We start from the raw sequence: 22,548 nt of genomic DNA, 5'->3' as shown, positions 1-22,548 counted from the left end.
TGTTTCCTTCACTGTGCAGAAGCTTTCTATCTTGATGAAGTCCCAATAGGTCATTTTTGCTTTTGTTTCCCTTGCTTCTGGCAACGTTGTCTAGTAAGAAGTTGCTATGGCTGAGGTCAAAGAGGTTGCTGCCTAGGTTCTCCTCCAGGATTATGATGGTTTCCTGTCTCAAATTTAGATCTTTCATCCATTTTGAGTTTGTTGTCGTGTATGGTGTAAGAAAGTAGTCTAGTTTCATTCTTCTGCATGTTGCTGTCCAGTTTTCCCAACACATTGTTGAAGAGATGGTCTTTTTTCCACTGAATGTTCTTTCCTGCTTTGTCAAAGATTAGTTGACTGAAGGAAATCTTGTTTTTGCCATTTATATTCTTTCCTCTTTTATCATAGATTAATTGACCATGTAAGTATGGATTTATTTCTGAGCTCTTTATCCTGTTCCATTGACCTATGTGTCTATTTTTGTGCCAGTATCAAACTGTTTTGATTACTATAGCTTTGTTGTATGTCTTGAAATCTGGAAATGTGATACCTCCAGCTTTGTTCTTCTTTCTCAAGATTGCTTTGGCTATTTACGGTCTTTTGTAGTTCCATATGAATTTTAGGATTATTGGGGCACCCTGGTGGCTCAGTCAGTTAAGTGACCGACTTCAGCTCAGGTCATGATCTCGTGGCTTGTGGGTTCGATACCCGCATCAGGCTCTATGCTGACAGCTCAGAGCCTGGAGCCTGCTTTGGATTCTATGTCTCCCTCTCTCTCTGCCCTTTCCCCGCTCATGCTGTCTCAAAAATAAACATTTAAAAATTTTTTTAAAATTAGGATTATTTGTTCTAGTTCTGTTGTCTTATAATTTTTTACACTTAATACTGAACATCATGTGTAGAACAACAGAAATGGAGGTAAATAGTTATTTATGGCTGAAAATGCACAGGACTCTAATTTCACTAGAAATTTAATGAACAGATCTGAGTTAATTTAGTAAACAGTTCATCTTATTTAGGTTTTATTGTTGTCATGGTTACCTTCAGTACACCATTGGCTTCAAACCTCTTTGGTATTACCTTGTGCTTAAGTTGAAAGATGGATTGCTCTACTCTTAGTTTTTGACCTCTCTATTCACATTCTTTCCCCCTCCTCCACCAGTGGACACTGCTAATGTTTCATATTTAATGCTTGCTAGCTTGCTGTGGACCAGAGGATTCTCTGTTGTCCTAATCTAATCTTAGCTCTAAGTAAGTGCTACATCCCCAAGTCTTGGTGAATGGGCTTTCTCAGTGATCCTATCCCTCCCTGAGTGATAGGATGCCTTTAATGGCTAGGGTAGGGATGGCTTCCTGTTCTCCATCATGATTAGGGGTTTTCTATGTCCTCTCCTGCAGTCAGAATGGGTCTTCATCTGAGGACAGGTTTGCTACCCTCCCCTAGTGACTTAAATGTGTTTGTTCCACAGGGAAGGAGAATCAGGTAAGGTTTTGTGTTTTTCTCCAAGCAGCAGTTACTCTCCTTCTCCAGCCCTGTACTACTCAAGAAAGTTTTCTCTAATCCCCTTCCCAATGCTCAATTCTTCTCTTAGGCACACAGTCAGGTCCATAGAGAAAAGCCTAGGAGTGGGTACACACTCTCCTCAATGAACAGCTTGTAGGGGTTCTAGATTCTCCTGTTATCCCCCACTCAGCTTTTAGCAATTTGTTAGAGTTTTTCACTGGATTATTCTTACCTGTCTGTAGGGAGCTTAACATCTCCTCTGTGTTTTGCCAAAGGTATGCTTGCATCCTGTGTCTCCTTGGAGAGGTCTGTCTTTTCATATATCTCATACTACTTGGTTGCACTGTAACTTAGGATCTCTAGTGGGTTTAAGAAAAGTTATGATTTTGTATATCATACAGTTTTTTCTTGTTCTAAGTCAGATATGATGCTTTTGCCAGTCTTCTCCATCCTAAGCAAAACGGAAACTCTCCAATTTTTTGTTGCTGTGAACTTTACACACTGGCCCTAAAATTTATATGAAAATGAAAAAAAAATCAAGATTTGCCAAGATATTCTTGAAGAACAAGGTGATAAGAAACAAAACAGTGAGTTATTGGTGTAAAGGCAGACAAACTAACCAATGGGACAGAACAGAAAGCCCTGAAACAGATCCATAGAAACATAGACATTAATTTATAACAAAGGTGGTACTGCAGAAAAGCAAAGGAAAAAGACAGTCCCAGTGGACAATTAGAATAACTACAAGGAAAAAAATGAAACCTAATGCCTACCTCACCTAATAACAAAAAAACAATTCCAAATGAATTATAGAATGTAAAAGCAAGACAATGCTAGAACATCTAGAAATTAATACCGGATATCTTCATGACCTTGAGGCATTGCACAAAAATCAATAATCATACAGGAAAATAATGAATTTGAATATGCTAAAATTAAGATCATTTGGTTAATCAAAACACACCATTAAAAGACTGAAAGACCAATCAGAGTGGGAAAGCTATCTGCAACACAGAACTGACAGAAATTCATAAAACACTCTAATACAATAGAAAAATAGGCAAGAGATTTGACTGGGCAGTATACAAAACAGGAAATCTAATCAGCCAATGGGTAAAGGTGCTCAATTTCATTTGTAATCAAGGAAATGCAAGTTAAAACCATAATGAGGTACCACTAAACAACTACAATCCCACTTCCAGAAATAATACAACAGAAATTTAAGTACAGAACACCAAGAAAATATGTACACGAATGCTCATAACGGTACAATCTGTCAAACAGTGGGATCAACCCAAATATCCATCTACAGTGGAATGGGAGAGATGTGTATATTCAATGTAATATTCTACAGCAAATAATATGAATAGCAGCTATATGCAATAGCAGATATGGAACTCAGAAACAATACACAGCAAAAGCATTTAATATAGAGCAAAAAACTGTATAATCCCATTTAATATACATTTCAAAAACAGGTAAAACTATAATATTTAAGGGTATAAGCTTAGGTATATCAGTAGATGGTTAACTTTGTAAGGGACAGAGAGGGTAGTAATTATGAGAGAAAATACTGAGGTTTCTGTGATGCTAGTGGTGATTTACCTCTTCATTTGGTTGGTAGTCACATAGGTGTCCATTTTGTAGACAATTAGCCTATATACTTTGTCTTCCATGCTTTACTATATATTTAGTATACTTCATTATAACCTCCCCATATATCTTCCAGAAAGTTTTTGGCCATTAGTGAACTTGTTGGGTTTTTTGTTTTTTTTTTTTAATTAGAGGTGTTTCATTTTTTTTTAAATCAGATTACTATTTTTTTAATTATTTTATTACTTTTTAAATTTTTTAAATGTTTACATATTTTTGAGACACAGAGAGACAAAGCATGAGTGGGGAAGGGGCAGAGAGAGGGAGACATAGAATCCAAAGCAGGCTCCAGGCTCTGAGCTGTCAGCACAGAGCCTGACGTGGGACTCGAACTCACGAGCCGTGAGATCATGACCTGAGCCACAGTTAGACGCTTAAATGACTGAGCCATGTAGGCGCCCCGTTTACTAGAGGTGTTTCAAATGCAGTGATGCAACTTTCTGATCCCTAGTATGCTCTTTGGTTCTAATTTTCTAGGATTCAAGAAAATTTGTATGTTTTTTGGAGCATGGTTGGGGGGATTCTTCCCCTGTTTGGAACTGAGAGACACAAAATGCAGGTAAAAATAAAAAAATATATATATTAGCTATACTAATGACAAAAAGCTGTACTAGTGGATATGTGACCATAGTGGGCTACCAAATACCCAACACCTAAATTAAATGGATCCAAGTCCAAGGCAGAGATGGACAGGTTTCCCTGCAGCCTGCCTCACAAAGCTCAGGATTTTGTTGAAATCAAAGAAATGCAGACAGGAAGAAATTTACCCATAAGATGTGTCACTCCTCCTTCCCTGGCATGGACTGAGAGGGGCACCCTGCCTTCGCCTCCTGGAGAGTGGAATGGAAATTCTCTCTGCTCTATGGAAATGTGAAGAACAGGAATAAATATCACCCCTAACAACAGGCAGACTAGCTTCGCTTGACAGTCTATCTTTAAAGTCAGCTCTGAAGCTTAGCAGAGGCTGCCATAGGCTAAATTTTAGAACAAGCTTCATTCTTGCTCTTACAGCTCCTTTCTCTTCTTCCACTTATGAACCTGCATATATACTCCAACCACCATCTTTTTAGTGGCTTCCCTGGAAATATCTGCAGAGACTTGTAAGCAAGGGTAAAGGAGAAGAGAGCAGGTGATTATATGTGTAGCTCTTTTTTTTTTTTTTTTAATTTTTTTTAATTTTTTTTTATTTTTTAATATATGAAATTTACTGTCAAATTGGTTTCCATACAACACCCAGTGCTCATCCCAAAAGGTGCCCTCCTCAATACCCATCACCCACCCTGCCCTCCCTCCCACCCCCCATCAACCCTCAGTTTGTTCTCAGTTTTTAACAGTCTCTTATTGTGTAGCTCTTTTCTAAGTAATGTATTTATGAATAAAATGATCTTTCCCATTTCTCTATGAGATGTATTAAATTGGCATACAACTTTAAGTGCCTCTGGGGCTTATTTAGATCATTCTTTCTCTAGGTAAAGTTAAGCCTGGTTCAGGTCTGCTTTTTGGTATTTAGAAGTATTCAATGATTATTTGTATCAGCCTTCTCTTAAAAGTCAATAAAAACACAGATATATATCTACAGCTTAAAGTCATTACCTCCTTTTCACAGTGATGAAGAATGATTACTGTGTGTTCATAAATACTTTTATTCATGATTTTAATTAGCATGGATAATTTGGCCCAAGACATTTCAGTTCAGACACAGCAACACGTGTTTATTTAATTAAAATTTTATTTTTACTTTGAGGTAATTGTAGATTCACGTGCAGAGATTCCATTGTGTCCTGTTACCCAATTTCCTCTAACAGTAACATCTTGCAAAACTATAGTACAATATCCCCCAAGATATTGGTATTGACACAGTCATAACAAAGAACATTTCCATCCTCATGATGATTCCTTATGTTGCCCATTGAGAGGCACACATAATTTTCTCCCTTGCAACCCTTTCCCCTTAAATTCCAGAAACCACTAATTTGTTCTCCATTTCTATCATTTTGTCATTTCAAGAATGCTCCATAAATGGAACCATATGGTATAAAACCTTTTGGGATTGGCTCTCTCATTCAGCATAATGGTCTAGAATTCATCCAGGTTGTTGCAGGTATCCATAGTTTGTTCTTTTTCATTGGCGAGTAGTATTCCGTGGTTGGATAGATCACATTTTGTTTAACCATCTGCCCACTGAAAAGCTCTGTGTTGTTTTTGGCGACTACAAATAAAATTGCCATGAACAGTTTTTTATGTGAATACAAGTGTGTGAAAACATGTTTATAACAACATGTGACTCTCTAATTTTCTACCCGTTTAACTACAAAGCAGATGTCAAGGTATCTGCCAAAAGTCATAGACCACTTCTTTGTAACTGAGGGTCAACTAATGATTCTTATCAGTACTTGCAGCTTTATAACTATTTTGCTTCCTGACCTTGGAAAGCTCCCCCAAATATCTTTGAGCCTCAACTAGATAAGATATATGCTTTTCAAAGTGTATCATTTGAAACACAAACTCCATGAAATGCTCCTAAAAGGGATAGGATAAGGCCTTCATGGTCAAGTAAGTTGGAGGAAATGCTGAATACCGTATTTCTCTTTTGAAATAAACAAATGTTCTTTGGTATAAAAAAGGGAGGATCCAGTATCCCACTGTCCAAGTTCAAATTCCAGCTCTATCACTTGCTAGAACAGAAACCTTCGGCAAAACACTTAACACTCCCATATCTCAGTTTTCTCATCTATAGAATGAAGGTAACAACAGTACCCCACTCATACGAATGCAAGATTAACTCTATGGACACAAGGAAACACCTGATAGATGTTGCCTATTATTATAACTATTGCCATCATAACCAGAATCATCAAAATCATTGTGATCTTGTAAAAATATACATGTCCAGGCCCCACCCCTGCAGATTATATTCAGTAAGTTTAGGGTAGAGCCTGGTCCAGATGAAGCAGAAGTTATTTTACATTAAGAACGTGTCCAAGACTGTCCAAGACAAGATTGAAACTCAGACCAAACTGACTGATGGAGTTATCACACTTAGTACGCAGTTAATAAGTCCTTTAAATGACTAACTCCATAGTCCCACAAAAAGAATACAGTTTTAACTCTCCTGAATTGAAGGTTGAGCTTATAATATAAACTCATGATTCCCCAAGGGGTAGTTCATTTAAAAAAATGCAGTTCTGTGCAGTTGGTACACATCAGCACTCAAAAAAAAAAAAATTCCTAAATGTAGCAGTTACCATTGATATATAAAAATTTTACTTGTGAGTCATTGCTTAGCAAATCAAATCTGAAAATAAGACATTATTTCCTTAGAAATAAAAGAAAATAACCATGATTCTATTATTCCTGTAGGTTGCATCTCCACACTGCTGATTTCCAAAGGTCTTCTTATTGTTAAACACCAGGCAAATTTCCAGAACACTTGGGGAATTCACTTTAGAGGTGGTGGCAATCTTTTTACCACTTCTGCGGCAATCCTCAGGTAAGCTTTGGCCTGGAAAAGAACAGACTCATTTGTTCTACATTTCTCCCCAGCAGACATCAAATGACTCATGAACTGTTGGCCATAGCTGCCTGCTGAATTTAATAGTCAAAAGGCTGAGTGAGCTGAGGAAGTTCAGCAGTGAGAAGATGGTGTCATGTACACTGCAGGTGGGGGCAGGGAAGAGAGGGTTTTAGCATTTTTAGGGGGCAGCTACTTAGAAGGTGACTTTCTGAAAACAATATTTAATACCAGCAGTTACTGTCTTCAAACTCTAATTCCCATGTCATCAAACTAGCAACCCAGTCCAGTTGTAGAAAAATTGTATCTTCTTCTTGTGACAAATTGATATCGTGAGTTAGATGCTGCCCAAACTTCTTTGGCATAAGAGCTGTTAGTCATTTCAAATAGGACTGTTTATTACCACCCTATGGAGCATTTTCTATTCTCTCTGAGAATGGCATCCAATACCAGCAATGAGCACCTTAGGCTCCTTCACCTGGTGAAATTTGGGTACCAGGCAAGAATTCCTGGGTTAGGTTGTTACACTCTTCATCTTTGGGATCCCCAGAGCAGCCAAATACTAAGAGCAACTCCTAAGCCACTGTGGGTCACTGTGTTAGTCACAAACTATCCCAATGCCTACATGGTCCCGTCAGAACAATGGTCATGACATGTGCATTTTAAAAGTTTTGAATAATTAGGGGTACCTGGGTGGATCAGGTCATGATCTCACCTAGAGTTTGAGCCCCACATCCAGCTCTGTGCTGACAGTTCAGAGCCTGGAGCCTGTTTCAGATTCTGTGTGTGTGTGTCTCTCTCTGCCCCTCCCCGGCTCGTGCTCTGTCTCTCTCAAAAATAAACCTTACAAAAATGTTTTTAAGCTCTGAATAATTGCAACGCAAATGTTATTTATTTCTCCTATCTTATCCATAAAAAGTAACTGTAAGACACAATAGTAAGGTCTTCTAAAACCATTAATTTATATGTTTATATACTTAGATTTATGAATATACCACCACTACAATACTATGGTTGATAATAGCTAAAATTTACTTGAGTACTTAGTATTTACCAAGTAATGTTTCATTTAAGCTGGCAGCTACTTTAAGGGATAAATTCTGTCACTAATCCTACTTTATAGATAAGGAAACCTAGACCCAGAAAGGTGAACAGTCTTTCTCGCCTGAAGCATTATAGCTAATACCAGATGAGCTGGTCTTTGAACCTAACCTGACTGCTCTCTGACTCTGCATGGTAAAAGAACTGTTTGAGGTCTGTTTACCCTGACTTACAGAAGTGTTTTAAGTGTGACACATTTTCATTTTTGAAAACTATGCTTGAGCCCTAACAGCTGACTTATGCTTTATTTTATCAGAAAAGTATTAAAATCTCACTTAAGAGTCCATTTTTTTAAAAAGAGAAGTTCTTGGGGCGCCTGAGTGGCTGAGTCAGTTAAGCATGCAACTTCAAATAAGGTCATGGTCTTATAGTTCATGAGTTCAAGCCTTGCATTGGGCTGTGCTGTCAGCCCAGGGCCTGCTTTGGATTCTTTGTCTCCATCTCTCTCTGCCCCTTCCCTGCTCGCTCTTTCTCTCTCTCTCAAAAATAATATACATTAAATTAAAAAAAAAAAAAAAAAAGAGGGACACCTGGGTGGCTCAGTCACTTAGGCGTCTGACTTCAGCTCAGGTTATGATCTCACAGTTCCTGAGTTTGAGCCCCGCGTCAGGCTCTCTGCTATCAGCATGGACCATGTTTTGGATCCTCTGTCCCCCTCTCTCTCAGCCCCACCTCTCTCTCTATCAAAAATAAATGTTAAAAAAAAATAGTTCTCAAAATATGAATAAAGGCTTAAATTTTTTTATCAAGTACCTACTACACCAAGTACTTTGCATAAGTAATCACACTTATGTAAAATAAGCATCATCAACTCAACTTGGATAAAGAAACAGTCACAAAGTCACTAAGCTGGAAAGTGTCAAACCTGGGTCCACCTAACTCCAAAGCCTAGATCCTTCTACTACATTACATATTAAATATTTCTTTTTTTTAACGTTTATTCACTTTTTGAGAGACAGAGACAGAGTGTGAACAGGGCAGGGGCAGAGAGAGAGGGAGACACAGAATCAGAAGCAGGCTGTCAGCAAAGAGCCCAACACGGGGCTCAAACCCATGAACTGTGAGATCATGACCTGAGCTGAAGTCGGATGCTCAACCGACTGAGCCACCGAGGCTCCCCTACTACATTACATATTAAACAGTAAATCCAAAGTACAAGTAATTTTAGTCATAATGCTTTATCTAAAAATGGTTTCACTCTCTGCTATAGTTAAGAGAAACAAAAGTTTTGTTTAAAAATGGAAATGCCAGGGGGCTCCTTGGTGGCTCAGTTGGTTAAGCGGCCGACTTCAGCTCAGGTCATGATCTCACAGTCTGTGAGTTTAAGCCCTGCATCGGGATCTGTGCTGACAGCTCAGAGCCTGGAGCTGCTTCCAATTCTGTGTCTCCCTCTCTCTCTGCCCCTCCCCTGCTTGCTCTCTCTCTCTCTCTCTCTCAAAACTAATAAACATTAAAAAAAAAAAAAAGTTAAAAAAAATAAAAATGGAAATGCCATGTACTTTGTAAAGAAATATTTTTCTTAAATCTAGTATGCTGATTTTCACCCATGGATCTCTGTAAATACCTTTTATCTCCTAGTAGCTTTTCTGAATATTTAGGCCTAATATTTCTGTGACGACAATTTAGAGTTCACTAAGGCAAGCTGAGAGAAAGCCATCATTCTATCATCTTTAAACTCTTACTTATGTTAAATTAGAGACATAAACCTATCAGACTACACAAAACACTGAACAATTCCAGAATAATCAAATTTGCTACATTTAACCTTTGCTTTTTAATGGACTATCTCCAAGCTTAAACTTTCAATATATCACACTCAAAGTAATGGTTAGGTTGTCATTTGCTGAGAAATCTCTAAAAGTGCTTAGGTGAACAGTTTCAACTTCTACAAAACTGTTGAATTTGAATTTTTTCAGCCAGTGCTGTATCATTTCAACAAATAATTTCTGGTTCTTATCATGTGCGAGTCACTGTTTTGGGAAATCTGTGGGATGTAATGATACAAAAGGAAGGCAGAATAGCTCACTTGTGAAGACCTGGAGCCTCTGCAGTTAGGCCTGAGTTAAAATCTTAGCTCCATCACTTATTAGCTATGAGGCCTTGGGCAAGTTACTTAACTCTTCTAAGGCTCAGTTTCCACATCTCCAAAATATCTAAAACAACAGCAACTAGGGCGCCTGGGTGGCTCAGTGAGTTAAGCATCCGATTTCGGCTCAGGTCATGATCTCACCGTTTGTGGGTCTGAGCCCCGCATCGGGCTCTGTGCTGTCAGCTCAGAGCCTGCTTTGGATCCTCGGTCCCCATCTCTCTGTGCCCCTCCCCCACTTGTACTCAGCTCTCTTTCTCTCTCTCTCAAAAATAAATAAACATTTAAAAAAATTAAAAAAAAATAACAACAGCAGCTATCTCAAAGGGTTTGGGGAATATTAAGTAAGAATAAGGTATGTGAAGTGCTGGCACAAAAGAATGAAATAAATATTAGTGGCTGCAATTATTACTATTATGTCCTCAAGTAATTTACAATCTCATTGAAGAGCTCATATGAACATGTACTTGTGGGTACTTTTCCTAACTGAGGAACAAGCAAACTAAATCCCTGCCTTTTGTTTAACCATAACTAGCAAAAAGGCAATATACACATATCATATATTAAAAAATATGATTCTGATTTCTCAAACTATTAATATTCTCTTTTCTTATCACCTCAGTTATACATAAAATAACACTTCTATTCGAGATCTTTTATTGAGGCATCTACAAACACAGATAATATAGCTAGATGCTGTTTGCTCTATCATTAACAAGTTAAAGGAAATGGATGGCAAACAAAGTGCAATAAGTTTTACAGGGAACTTTTTTCCTTTGTTTTTGTTTTTAAGGATCTGAAGTCCTAATTTATCATACATAATCCTATTAAAATTATAAGGTTATAGTAAATTAGAAATTATAAGATAATAGTTTCCACTTTGAAAGACTTTATCAGGAATACCTTACAGCACACCTTTCTGTATGTCAATATTAAGATTTTTACTTGATAAAAAGGATGAAAGCACAAAATATCAGTCCTTTATGCGTCCATTACTTGTTTCCTGGACGCAAGGAAAGGCAAAAAGTAGATAGAGTTGAATTAATCAATATAATCACACAAACAAGAGGCAATGCTATTGAACGTAAGAGTTCTGAATCCTAAGTGTCCACTTCCTCTCCCATCCTCTATGGCTTTCTCTGGCTATTTCATGCTACTTATATTTGGAGAGTCAACTATTCTCCTTTCCTCAGTAGTGCTCATTTCAGAAGGTTTTGCCTAATGACTGAGGAGGTAGCAGCTTGTTGCTACTTTTTAGTTGGTACTCTAACTCCTGCCAGCTGTCTGATAGTGCCTTAAATTCAGTACAAATCATATTTTAAGTTGATCAGTATCACTTAGGTATTCACTTCCTGTGAACGTTAGATGTTACTGGGAGAGTGAAGTAGCAAATAAGATAATGTATTTAATGCACATAAGTACTGTACTCTCTTAAAACAAATTAAAGAAATAATAGCTATTAGTATAGGACCCGAAAGGTATATGATAAAATGGAACTATTGAGTTGCAGGGAAAAGACTTGTCTGTTAATCATGTTTTATCACTTACTAGTTCTGAAACCTTGGGAAAACTATTTAAATTCCTTAAATCTCAGTTTCCTTATCTGCAAAATGGGGACTATTTATATATTGTATTAAGTTGTAAGCATAGAAATTATGTAACCAAAATGTCTGACAATGTTTGGTACACTGTAAGGCTACTATTAGGAGGATGCTTCATAATAATGAGTGTAATAATTTCCATGGAAACAGAATAAATAAGGCACTAATTTCTTTTTTTCCTTTTCATGGCCATGTCTAAATCCTAAAATTGCTCAGAAATCTTCAATATTTAAGGTTGAAAGCCTGGTATGTGAAATTCTCACTGCTTTTGCCAAGACCTCACCAAATCAAATCTAGCACAAACCACAAAGGCTTAGGCTGTTCTCATTCTCATAAATGTCAGGCAGTAACAGTAAAACAATAGGTCTAACGTTTATGACAATGTAAATGAGATTTAAAAAAAAAACAACTCCAGAAAACTACATAAACACTGCTGTTTAGAGTTTTAAATCATATTATCTTTTGATGGCTGCTTTATGTTTTCTTTTGCATTACATTCCTTTAACTTGCTTGAAAGGTTCCTCGCTTTTGAGCAATCTCAAAGAAAACAGCAATAATGGATAGGTGGAGAAAATATTAAAAAGTTTAAACTTGTGGGATGCCTGGGTGGCTCAGTCAGTCATGATCTGACTTCGGCTCAGGCCATGATCTCGCAGTTCGTGAGTTTGAGCCCCGTGTCGGGCTCTGTGCTGACAGCTTGGAGCCTGTAGCCTGCTTCAGATTCTGTGTCTCTGTCTCTCTCTGCTCCCCCTCCCACCCCCCCCACCCCCCACTGCTTGTGCTCTCTCTCGCTCTCTCTGTCTCAAAAATAAACATTAAGAAAAATTTTTTTAAATCTAAATTTGTAATTGATATAATGTAGTAAGTAATTATTCTTAGTCATAAGAAATCACCTTAGAATGTCTTTAGTTTGTTCTTGGGAGGCATTTAAAAGTGTATAATTAAACTCAATTTTCATACAACTTTCATTCTGCGTAAAGTACACCTATGATAGTTGGGTTGGCAGACTTTAATTATGAGAGTAATAAAAGGTTATGGTTTTTGCTTATCTGAAAGATTTTTAAGAAAAGACTGAAAAAAATTTTACATTTACCACCTAAAAGGTAGGAAAATAGAAAAACAATGATAAGTGCAATACACTACACTCTATTTCCTCAGAGATCTTATCCCCAGCAACTCAATCACCTATACCATAGATACTGACTCTTAAGAAATGGAAAGGACCTTGGGCCGCTGAGAGAAAGAACTCAAAATCAATGTACTTTACCTATCCAACATTCCTGACTGTCGAATTATTTACAGTTCTTACTTCATTCACGGTTCTAACCAAGCTCATCTCTTTTATTTTCTAGTTCGCATAAGATTGGAGAAAGCCAGGAATAAAAGGAGTAGTAGTTATAGATAGTCAAAAGAACAGTACTATAAAGCTATACCCATTAGCTAAGGGAAAAACAAAAAAAGAATAGCTATTAGAAGACTGACTGGGGCTTTTCAGCAAAGGAATACAAAAACTACATCAAAACTGATGCACCAGGTGATAGGTCAGCTTCTAGCTTACACAACAAGTGCTACTTAGGACAGAAGAGATACATATGATTGATTGTATTTCCATCTAACAAAGAGAATAAAATAAAACATTTTATTCTTAAAGTCATAAAGCTTCAGCAATCTTGAAAACCTATCAACTGTATCTCCAATGATGCTGGCTAATGAAACATAACTAGTTTTCCATCTCATCTCCCCAATCATATTTATTAAAAATAAAGGCAATGAAAATCCCATCTCTAATGCAGTATAACAATTTCCCTATGTCCAACTTAGTATTTCCTTACATTATGTTCCCTTCTCAAAACAATGAGCTGAACTTATACAACTTAATACAAATACAATAATCTTGGGCAGTTAGATACTGCTAGGCAGCAGGATAAGAATTTTACAAATGCTCATTGTTAGTGTTCTTCATAAGAAAACTAGTAGGGTAATGGCTCTTTTTTTTTATTTAATTAAAAAACTTTTTTTAAATGTTTTATTTATTTTTGAGAGAGAGAGAAAGAGAGAGAGAGAGAGAGAGAGAGAGAGAGAGAGAGAGAGAGAAAGAGAGAGAGAGAGAGAGGGAGGGGACAGAGAATGTCAAGCAGGCTCCGTACTGACAGGAGAGAGTCTGATGCAGGGCTCAAACTCAGGAAGCATGAGATCATGACCTGAGCCACAGTCAGATGCTTAACCAACTGAGCCATGCAGGCACCCCAGGTGATGGCTTTGTAAGTGAACCTGTTCAGCTAATAATTCAGAGCCAGCAATGATATGCTTACCATATAATATAGTTATTTAAAGATGCTTTGAATAAGTTAACTAATATTTAATATATGGACTGCAAATAGATAAACTTGATCTTCCCAACTTTCTTCCTAAATATCAAAAAGTATATATCCTGTAAAAAGATACTAAAATACATATTTAAGAACATCACTTACCTCATCACTTTCAGGCTGTGAAAACACAATCGGCTGGCCTGTATCTGAAGTTTCCCTTATATTAAGATGTAAGGGAATGTCCCCTAAAAGAGCCCACCAGACATCCATTAGCACTATAAAAGTTTATACAGGCATTTGGAATTTCACTATGTGAACTTCAGAAAAAAAAACAAAATTTTTATTCAAGTCAACTTGAATTATGACTATCCTCATATTGCTAAATCTCTAAAAAAGGAATTTCAAATGAAAATTAGGGGCAACATATTCCATTTGAGGGTAGTTCAGACATTGTATATGAGTATATGAAAGCTATATGGTAACCAATCAAGGGATAAGGACTCTGATTTATTCTTTGCTGTGGGTCTTCCAGCAAGAAATGGCTTAGAAGACATTTGTAAAATTATTTCTCCCTGTAATTTCTGATATAGACACATCGTACTAAATAACAAGAGGAAAATGAAGAGGGAAAGATGGGGAGACAAAGCCCCAAAAAAGAATAAATTATCTTCCTGAGGTTGGCAGATGAGTGAGCTAAGAGAACTGCCTGAAAGTAAGCCAGATCTGTTATCTCCGTGACCTGCCTCTTTATCATATCAAACTACTTTTCTTTATGTATTAATCTATATAGCGTTATATATAACTTGTGAGCTTGATGAGATCTCAGCAAGTATATAAGACCTCTACTACAGAGACTTGTCAGAAAGATTGTGTGTCTCTCCTGAGGATATGTTACTATTAGGTGGTAGAATTTAGGGCGAAAATGCTCTGATCCATAGTCCAGTTGACTCCACCATACCTTCACAAATGAAGCCTTTCAAAAGGCTTAGACTTAAAATGCTGTAAATGGAGTCTTAAGTAGAAGAGTTGACTCATCATGGTACTGAGCATTCTTAGAACAATTCCAAATCCATGCAAAGGTTACTGAAACCTGTGTGTATGTGAGCATGTTTATGCAAAATAAGGCATTCAGCACTATGCCAGGCTACTTAAATAAAGCAGAAGTATATGTTACAAAATTACAAACCTATTATAATTTATATTATGAAGTGCATAGATTAACGGGTAATTCATGCTCCTCTTGTCAGCAAATTTGGGGATTTTAATCAACTCTTTAAATCTTTCCTAAATGTTCAATAGCCAAATGACAAAATACATGAATATTTCAGTAGTCATTTAAATTTGATGTCTATTCTATAGATCAACTTAAGCCTGTAAGAAACTGTCACAGGGGTAGGGGAAAATATGTTATATAAAATTCTTAGAAACCCATAAAGTTTTTTCTCTCGATTTATGCCATTATAGTAAGGAAACCTGAATGTTTTCATTTCTACTGCAATAATGGAAGAAAAAAGGCACAACCTTCTCCTTTATATAGGCACCTATCAATATAGTTTCTGACTTTCAGGGACTCATAATCCTATCTATAAGCACAGAAGAGTTGATCAAGAAAGAGGAAAACCTTTTAAGAAAATAGGTGGCACACCATAGTGAGAGTGGTAATGGGCTAACAGTTGCATAACAAAGGAGGAGAAAAAGGAGTAATGGTATGGAGAGTGGGTAAAATGCAGTCTGGCCTTGAAACGCACCTTTAAGGGGCTAGGTCTGAAAGAAGCAAGGGCATATTTCAGAGACACAACTGTTACAGAGAAAGTTCTGAGAGCCATTTTCCCAAATAATTATTTAGTGCAGCCCAATGGATGAAAATAAATTAAGAGGCAGCCCGGGAGTCAGTAAAGGAGATATTAGGGCCCCCGGGAAGTTCAACCAGCCAGGAGGCCATAGCTGGGAGAGGTCTTTCCCTGACTTCAGTTCCTTTTTCCTGACTACAACCTCTTTGTTATTGAAGCCCCTGCTCCAGATCATGGAAGTCTCATTGGGCCCCATGACTGCATTAAAAGGAAGAGATGTGTCCTGAGTTGGGATTCCAAATTAGTTTTCCCATAACACTGTTAGATACAGCCATCTATAAACACTATCCATTTTTCGTGATCAGTAATCAGTATTTCTGACACATTCTCAGGGTAACTACACATTTGTGAGCTCTTGGTTAAAATGTAACTTAGTGTGATTGCTTCTCTAAGAGATATATTTCAAATTCTAAATAAATGATTTACAATATCGTATATCATACCACCCATTTATAAATCAGGGAATTATAATGTTGTCAGCATAATTCAATAGCGCCATTATAATTACACATTTACTTTATTACATAAGTGTATGTCAATCTGTTGTTATTATGCAGATTTGGGAAATTGAACTTTCTAGGTTAGTCAAATAAAAAACAGTTGCAGAGTATAATTAGTGGCTATAATTAAAGCAACGTATCATAATATAACATTAGTATTCACCTGGTACTGTGGTGGCTGCTACAGTACAAATGCATAATAACAATAACACATTTAACATCAACTTTTAGAAGTTTAATTATAATAAACAATGTTGTGAAATTCCTTGATCTCTAAGGGATCTTAATTGTTAACTTCCTAAAACTAATAATTCACTCTATTCCTTCCTTATTCAGCATCTAACATCTGCCTTTGCCCAGAACAGAAACTCATTCATAACGAAAATTATCAACACATGTTTCATAAAATGTCCATTAAGTTGCTTGTAGATTTTCCAAAAATCATGTTTTATCTAAAATCTGTGTTTTGCTCACTTAACACATGAGTTCACTTCTCATAACACTAATTAATCCTTCAATTCAGTAATGTGAATGGTATGTACAATGTAAATTTCAGGTACTATATTTCACAGACATGGCAAACACATTATAAAAAGATTACAGAAAACAGAAAATATTATCTTTCTAGAGCAAAAGGACTGATAAATTCAGAACTTATCAGAAAGGCATTTTTTCATATGCACCAAGAACTGACACTTTCAAAGGTTGCTACAACACACTGACCAGGTATTTTCATATGCCTATCTGTTTATACTGAGAGATATGTTCTCAGCTTAGCAAACAAAGTGATGACCATTATTTAAAATAAGGACTTCAAATTATAAAACTCAGACCACAAAACTCTTCTCAAACTCAATTATAGGCAGTTCTTGCTTATGGTAAAAGTGATAATTGGCAGAACAAACCTCCTCTTCAAAAAGCCTCCCACTAACGAAATATATAAAGCCAAAGAAAGGTTAACGAACACATACGACTCCTTATACTTAATTTAAAACACAAAACTGAAGACAATTCATCATTTTCTGAGACACTCTTCATCATCATCTTATCCACACCTCCCCTTCTGCCATTTCCTCTGCAAAAGAATATCCTATGGTCTTACCTAGAACATCAAGATCAAGGGTCCGTGCTAGTCTTCTGGCACCATCAGCACCAAAAATATGAGTTTTATGTTTACATTTTGGACACTGGAAAACACTCATATTTTGGACAAGGCCCAGAACCTAGAATAACAAAAACCACTGAAATCAAAACAAAGTTAAACCAAACCTCAATCCATTATTTCAACAAGTTTTTACTGAGTGCCCACTGGGTTCTAGTGATACAATGATGAATAAGTTATTGTTTCTGCTCTAAAGGGAACTCACACGCTAGTGGGAGAGCAAGACACATGTAATTAACTTTAATAATGTGATAAATGTTAAAGAGATAAAAATAACAGGGATCAAAAAATTCTGTCTGGGAAGAATAAGAGGTATCTCTGAGCTGCCCACATTGCTTGGAATTGTTTCTTCAGGTTAAGGATGAGAATAAGGGTTGAGGCCTACAGCAGGAATTCTATGTGGAAAGAAGAACACAAGCCAAGTCAGGGGAATGTAGCCACAAATGGCCTATTTGGGCTACAAGCTAAGGGGGGGCAAAGGCAGAAGCTGGCTTGGTAAAGGGAGGTGAAGGTCAGATGGTTAACATGCTAGATGCCATTCACGTGTTTCAGACTTTCTTCTTGAGACAACAGAAAACCACAAAAGGTTTTTCAAGTTGGAAAGATGGCCCAACAAAGGGTTTTTCAAGTTGAAAGATGATCGAGGTAATGTTACAAAATCAGACCCATTTTTTAGAAATTTAGCCCTGATAGCAATACAGAAAAACTAAGCAGAAACACAGGAAAATAAATAATTAAGAGGTTATTGTGAACAAAGCATCATAGTAAATAACACCTAACAAGTACTGAGTGCTTATTATATACCAGGCACTGGGAGTAAATGGTTTAGATGAACTATCTTATTTACTCATCTCAAAAACTTTATGAGATGAGTATTTTATCATCCTCATTCCATAACTGAAAAAAAGGACACTTCTAGCAAAAAACTCTTGGCTCTTATCAGAATGTTATTATTTGAAATAAAAATTTAAAGTCTTACAGAAAGTGTCCATCTCTTTCTGAATTTCCTAACTTCTGGCATAAAAGAGATACTTTATAAACATTTGTTAAATAGACAGGTTCTGCAAATATAATCCTTATTCATATTTCTTTTAATCCCACTCTTTTTAAAAAATATTTGTTTATTTATTTATTGAGAGAGAGACAGAGATGGGGAGAGACAGAGAAATCCCAAGCAGGCTCCACATTTAGTATTTATTTATTTATTTATTTATTTATTTATTTATTTATTTAGGGGGAGAGACGGAAGGGGGAGAGGGAGGGAGAGAAAGAGATAAATCCCAAGCAGGCTCCCCACTTAGCATGGAGCCCGATGCAGGGCTTGATCCCATGACCACGAGATCATGACCTGAGCCAAAATCAAGAGTTGAATGCTTAAGTGACTGAGCCACCCAGGTGCCCCAATCCCATTTTCTCATTAATGGAAATTAAAGCAGTGCATCGCTTCTAAAATAAAAATAAGGAAACACAATTATCAGAGGCTTAGAGATAACATGTCTATATCATCCTATCAATTCCATCAAAAAGATCATCATTACAGGAGGTATCTCTATTAGAACATGTGCATTTTAAATGAAGGATAGCAGTGATAGTCTACAATGAAACATACAGATAAGGTGATCAAATTTATTCTTCTCTCTGAAAAGAGAAACAGAAAAGACTAAAGTTTTTCAGAACACATGCAAATGAAGACAAATTGTGAGGGACATACATTTGTAGCTAAGCATTTTCTAAGCATCGAATAGATGCCATTTTGCTGATGCAAAGTATTATAAAAAATAAATCACACTGTACTTCGGTAATTCAATACCATCTCCAAAAAGCCAGAAGAAAACACTGCTAATATCACACACCTTATTTCTTTATTCACTATGTCTATATAATATACCCATTGCTTGGGCAGTTTTACTGCCATTTATATTAAATGTGATATAGTCCCCTCACTGTAGAGCTTTCAACTTGAACATAAATATATCACTCAAGAAATGGGAGGGCAGTGCCTGGGTGGCTCAGTTGGTTAAGCATCTGACTCTTGATTTCGGCTCACGTCATGACCTCAGAGTTTGTGACTTGGAGTCCCACAGTGGGCTCCATGCTGACACTGCAGAGCTGGGTCAGGATTCTCTGTCGCCCTCTATGCCCCTTCTCTGCTGTCTCTCAATCTCTCTCAAAATAAATACATAAACGTAAAAAAAAAAAAAAAAAAAAAAAAAAAGAAAAGAAAGAAAAGAAAAGAAAAGAAAAGAAATGGGAAAGGAAAAACAAATAATGTGAACACCTAGGTGAGGGTATACTCTAATTCAGAGAGAATGGAAAAAGCATCCCTACTCCACAATCTCTTAGACTCCCCAAAACAGAAAGGGATGGAGCAAGTATTTTCAATGTATATGATTAACGTATAAGTATCTTGTTACTGTTCTCTATGCCTCAGACATGTTCTCTATAAAGACCACAAAATGTCACAAACATAAAACTATAAGCAAACTCAATATTTAATGGGCTCCTATTATATGCCAGTTACCGGGCTAAGCGAAAGGGGTAGCATTCAGTGGTGAGCAAAACAGACTTGATCCTCACGCTCCTTGGATAGAGAAACAGACTAAACAAATATTGCAAAAATCCACTTAAAAACTGGAAGAGATTCTCTGGAAGCAAGTACAGTGTATTATGAGAGTGTAGAACACAGAGGACAACATACCCTGGGAGTCACAGAGGAGTTTCTTGAGGAAATATGTGACGCAGAAGTTAAAGAATAAAAAGGAGGAAAAACTCTCAAGATACAAGTAGGGAGAAGTCTCCTTCAAGGAATTGAAAAGCCAGCATGGTTGAGGAATGGTGTGAGTAGTGTGAGATTTTTCTAGCAGGACACAAAGCACTAAACATAAATAAAAAGTCATTTTGTTAAAGTGGTCATTAAAATTAATAACTAAATTGGAAGACACAAGAGAGAGTGCAAAGGCAAAGTATAAAGCAGGAGGTGGTATTTATAATACACATCCATGACACAGGGCTTTTATCTGGAATATATAAAGAACTCCACAAATCAATAATAAAAAGTCAGAAATTAAAAAATGGGCAAGGCTTAACCAGCACTCCATAAAAGAGGATATGCAAAGACCAACAAATGTGAGAAAAAAGGGTTCAACTTCACTAATCATCAGAGAAATGCAAATTAGGACCACAATGAGATATCATGCATATAAGCTTTAAGACCTGATTAGAATAGATGAATGTCTATATGACTGTAACAACCACCAACACCAAATCTCCATGAGGACGGAGAGCAAGTAAAACTCATAGTTTCACCTGAGTGTAAACGGGTACGACCATTTTGGAAAACTGGCAGTTAATCTAAATAATTGATATATGTTTAGTTTCCACTATGGCATAGTAATTCTGCTCTCAGTTATACATTAACAGGAATGTGAACTTAACATTCAACAAAACACATGTACAAAAGTATTCACAAATAACACTAATTATTCCCAGATAGAAAATGACCAAATGGCCATCAACAGTAAAATGGACAAATAAATTGTGGCACAGTCACACAATGGAATGCAACATGGTAATGAAGTTTAAGCAAAATAAGCAACATGAAAGTATATACTTATTATTCCATTTACATAAAGTTTGCAAACAGGCAAAACTAATTTATGGTGTTATAATTTGGGTTCCACCTTGGGGAAACTATTATAAATAATGCTTCCATGAATGTTTTTATACATGTCTCCCCCTTTTTTTCTTTTTTTTTGCTAAGTATTTAGGTTACGCATGTTTAACTTCAGCAAAAAATGCCAGGTTTTCCAATAAAGTTCTACCAATTTACACTCCTCCCAGTAATGTATGAGAATTCCAGGTGTGACACAGCTTCACCAACATATGGTATCATCAGTCTTCTTTATTTTAGCAAGTATGGTGAGTCCATTGTGCTGGACTGTTCAAACTGTCAATGTGTTTATAATAGGAACTATATTTCCTAGAATCTTCCTTCATATATATGGCTCCTGGTTAAAGTTCCCTGAAAGTGGAATGAAAACCCAGAGGTGGCAGTGAAGCCTTAGGCATCACACTCTACTTTCCTTTGGTTAGAGCTGGTGAAAGAAAGATGCAGGAGTGTACGTGTATTCCAGTTTGCTCTCTTTCTTACTGATGCTGTGCCCAGCTCTCCTTTGCACTGTGGCTTTAATTTGTGTTGCCATAATTATTAATGAAGTTGAGCATATTTTTTAAGAATTTTCTAATGTTTATTTATTTTTGAGAGAGAGAGAGAGAGAGAGAGAGAGAGAGAGAGAGAGAGAGAGACAGAGCATGAACAGGGGAAGGCAGAGAAAGAGGGAGACACAGAATCCAAAGCAGGCTCCAGGCTCTGAGCTGTCAGCGCAGAGCCTGACACAGGGCACGAACTGCGAGATCATGAACCAAGCCAAAGTCGAACACTTAACCGACTGAGCCATCTAGGCACCCCGAGCACATTTTTACATGTTTAATGGTCATTGTATATTCTCCTCTGTGAAATGTCTGTTCAGGATTCTTGTCTTTTTTTTTCCTATTGATCATGTGTTGTTGTTGTTGTTTTTCATTGAATTGTAAGTATTCCTAGTATTTTAAAATATAATTCCTTTGTTTTTTTTTAATTTTTTTTAAACATTTATTATTGAGAGACAGAGAGAGACAGAGTGTGAGCATGGGAGGGGCCGAGAGACAGGGAGAAACAGAATCTGAAGCAGGTTCCAGGCTCTGAGCTGTCAGCACGGAGCCTGTCGCGGGGCTTGAACTCACAAACCGAGAGATCATGACCTGAACCGAAGTCAGACGCTCAACCGACTGAGCCACACAGGCGCCCCGAAAATATAATTCCTTTGTTGATTGATTCTCAACTTTGATACTGATTTCATGCAGAAATTATAATATTTTTAATATACTGAGTTAAGTATGTTATTAAAATTAAGGTCAGCTGTTTTGTTTTGGTTTGTTTTCCTAATTTTAAAATATGGCTACTAAAGGGGCATGTGGGTGGCTTAGGCGGTAAAGCATCCAACTTTGGCTCGGATCAAAAATCTCATGGTTCGTGGTTTGAGCCCTGTGCTGGGATTTATGCTGGCAGCTTGGAGCCTGCTTCAGATTCTCTGTCTCCCTTTCTCTTTCTGCCCCTCCTCTGCTCCTGCTTTCTCTCACTCTCAAAAATAAATAAACATTAAAAATATATATACGGCAACTAACCATTTTTAAATCACATTTGTGGCTTGCATTACATTTCTGCTGGAAAGTACTGTTATAGACAATTGA

General features: G+C 36.9%; 1 protein-coding gene across 2 annotated transcripts in view; it reads right to left on the bottom strand.

Moving 5' to 3' along the window:
- Window positions 1-4,477: 4,477 nt before the first annotated feature.
- NUBPL (nucleotide binding protein like) overlaps window positions 4,478-22,548 on the bottom strand; it is a 224,730-nt gene continuing 206,659 nt past the window's right edge. The window contains exons 9-11 of one of the 2 annotated variants that reach the window (XM_007098083.3): window positions 17,200-17,320; window positions 13,910-13,992; window positions 6,481-6,638 (exon numbers count right to left, since the gene is read on the bottom strand). In XM_007098083.3, coding sequence (XP_007098145.2) covers window positions 6,576-6,638; window positions 13,910-13,992; window positions 17,200-17,320 — 267 coding nt within the window. In that variant the 3' untranslated portion in view covers window positions 6,481-6,575. Of the gene's footprint in view, window positions 6,639-13,909; window positions 13,993-17,199; window positions 17,321-22,548 lie in introns of both variants that reach the window. The other variant, XM_042989529.1, reaches the window with a different exon arrangement.

Source organism: Panthera tigris, chromosome B3, assembly GCF_018350195.1.
Source record: "Panthera tigris isolate Pti1 chromosome B3, P.tigris_Pti1_mat1.1, whole genome shotgun sequence".
Classification (NCBI taxonomy): Eukaryota; Metazoa; Chordata; class Mammalia; order Carnivora; family Felidae; genus Panthera; species Panthera tigris.
Note: the sequence above shows the minus strand (reverse complement) of the source record. Positions and strands in the feature narration are given on the sequence as shown.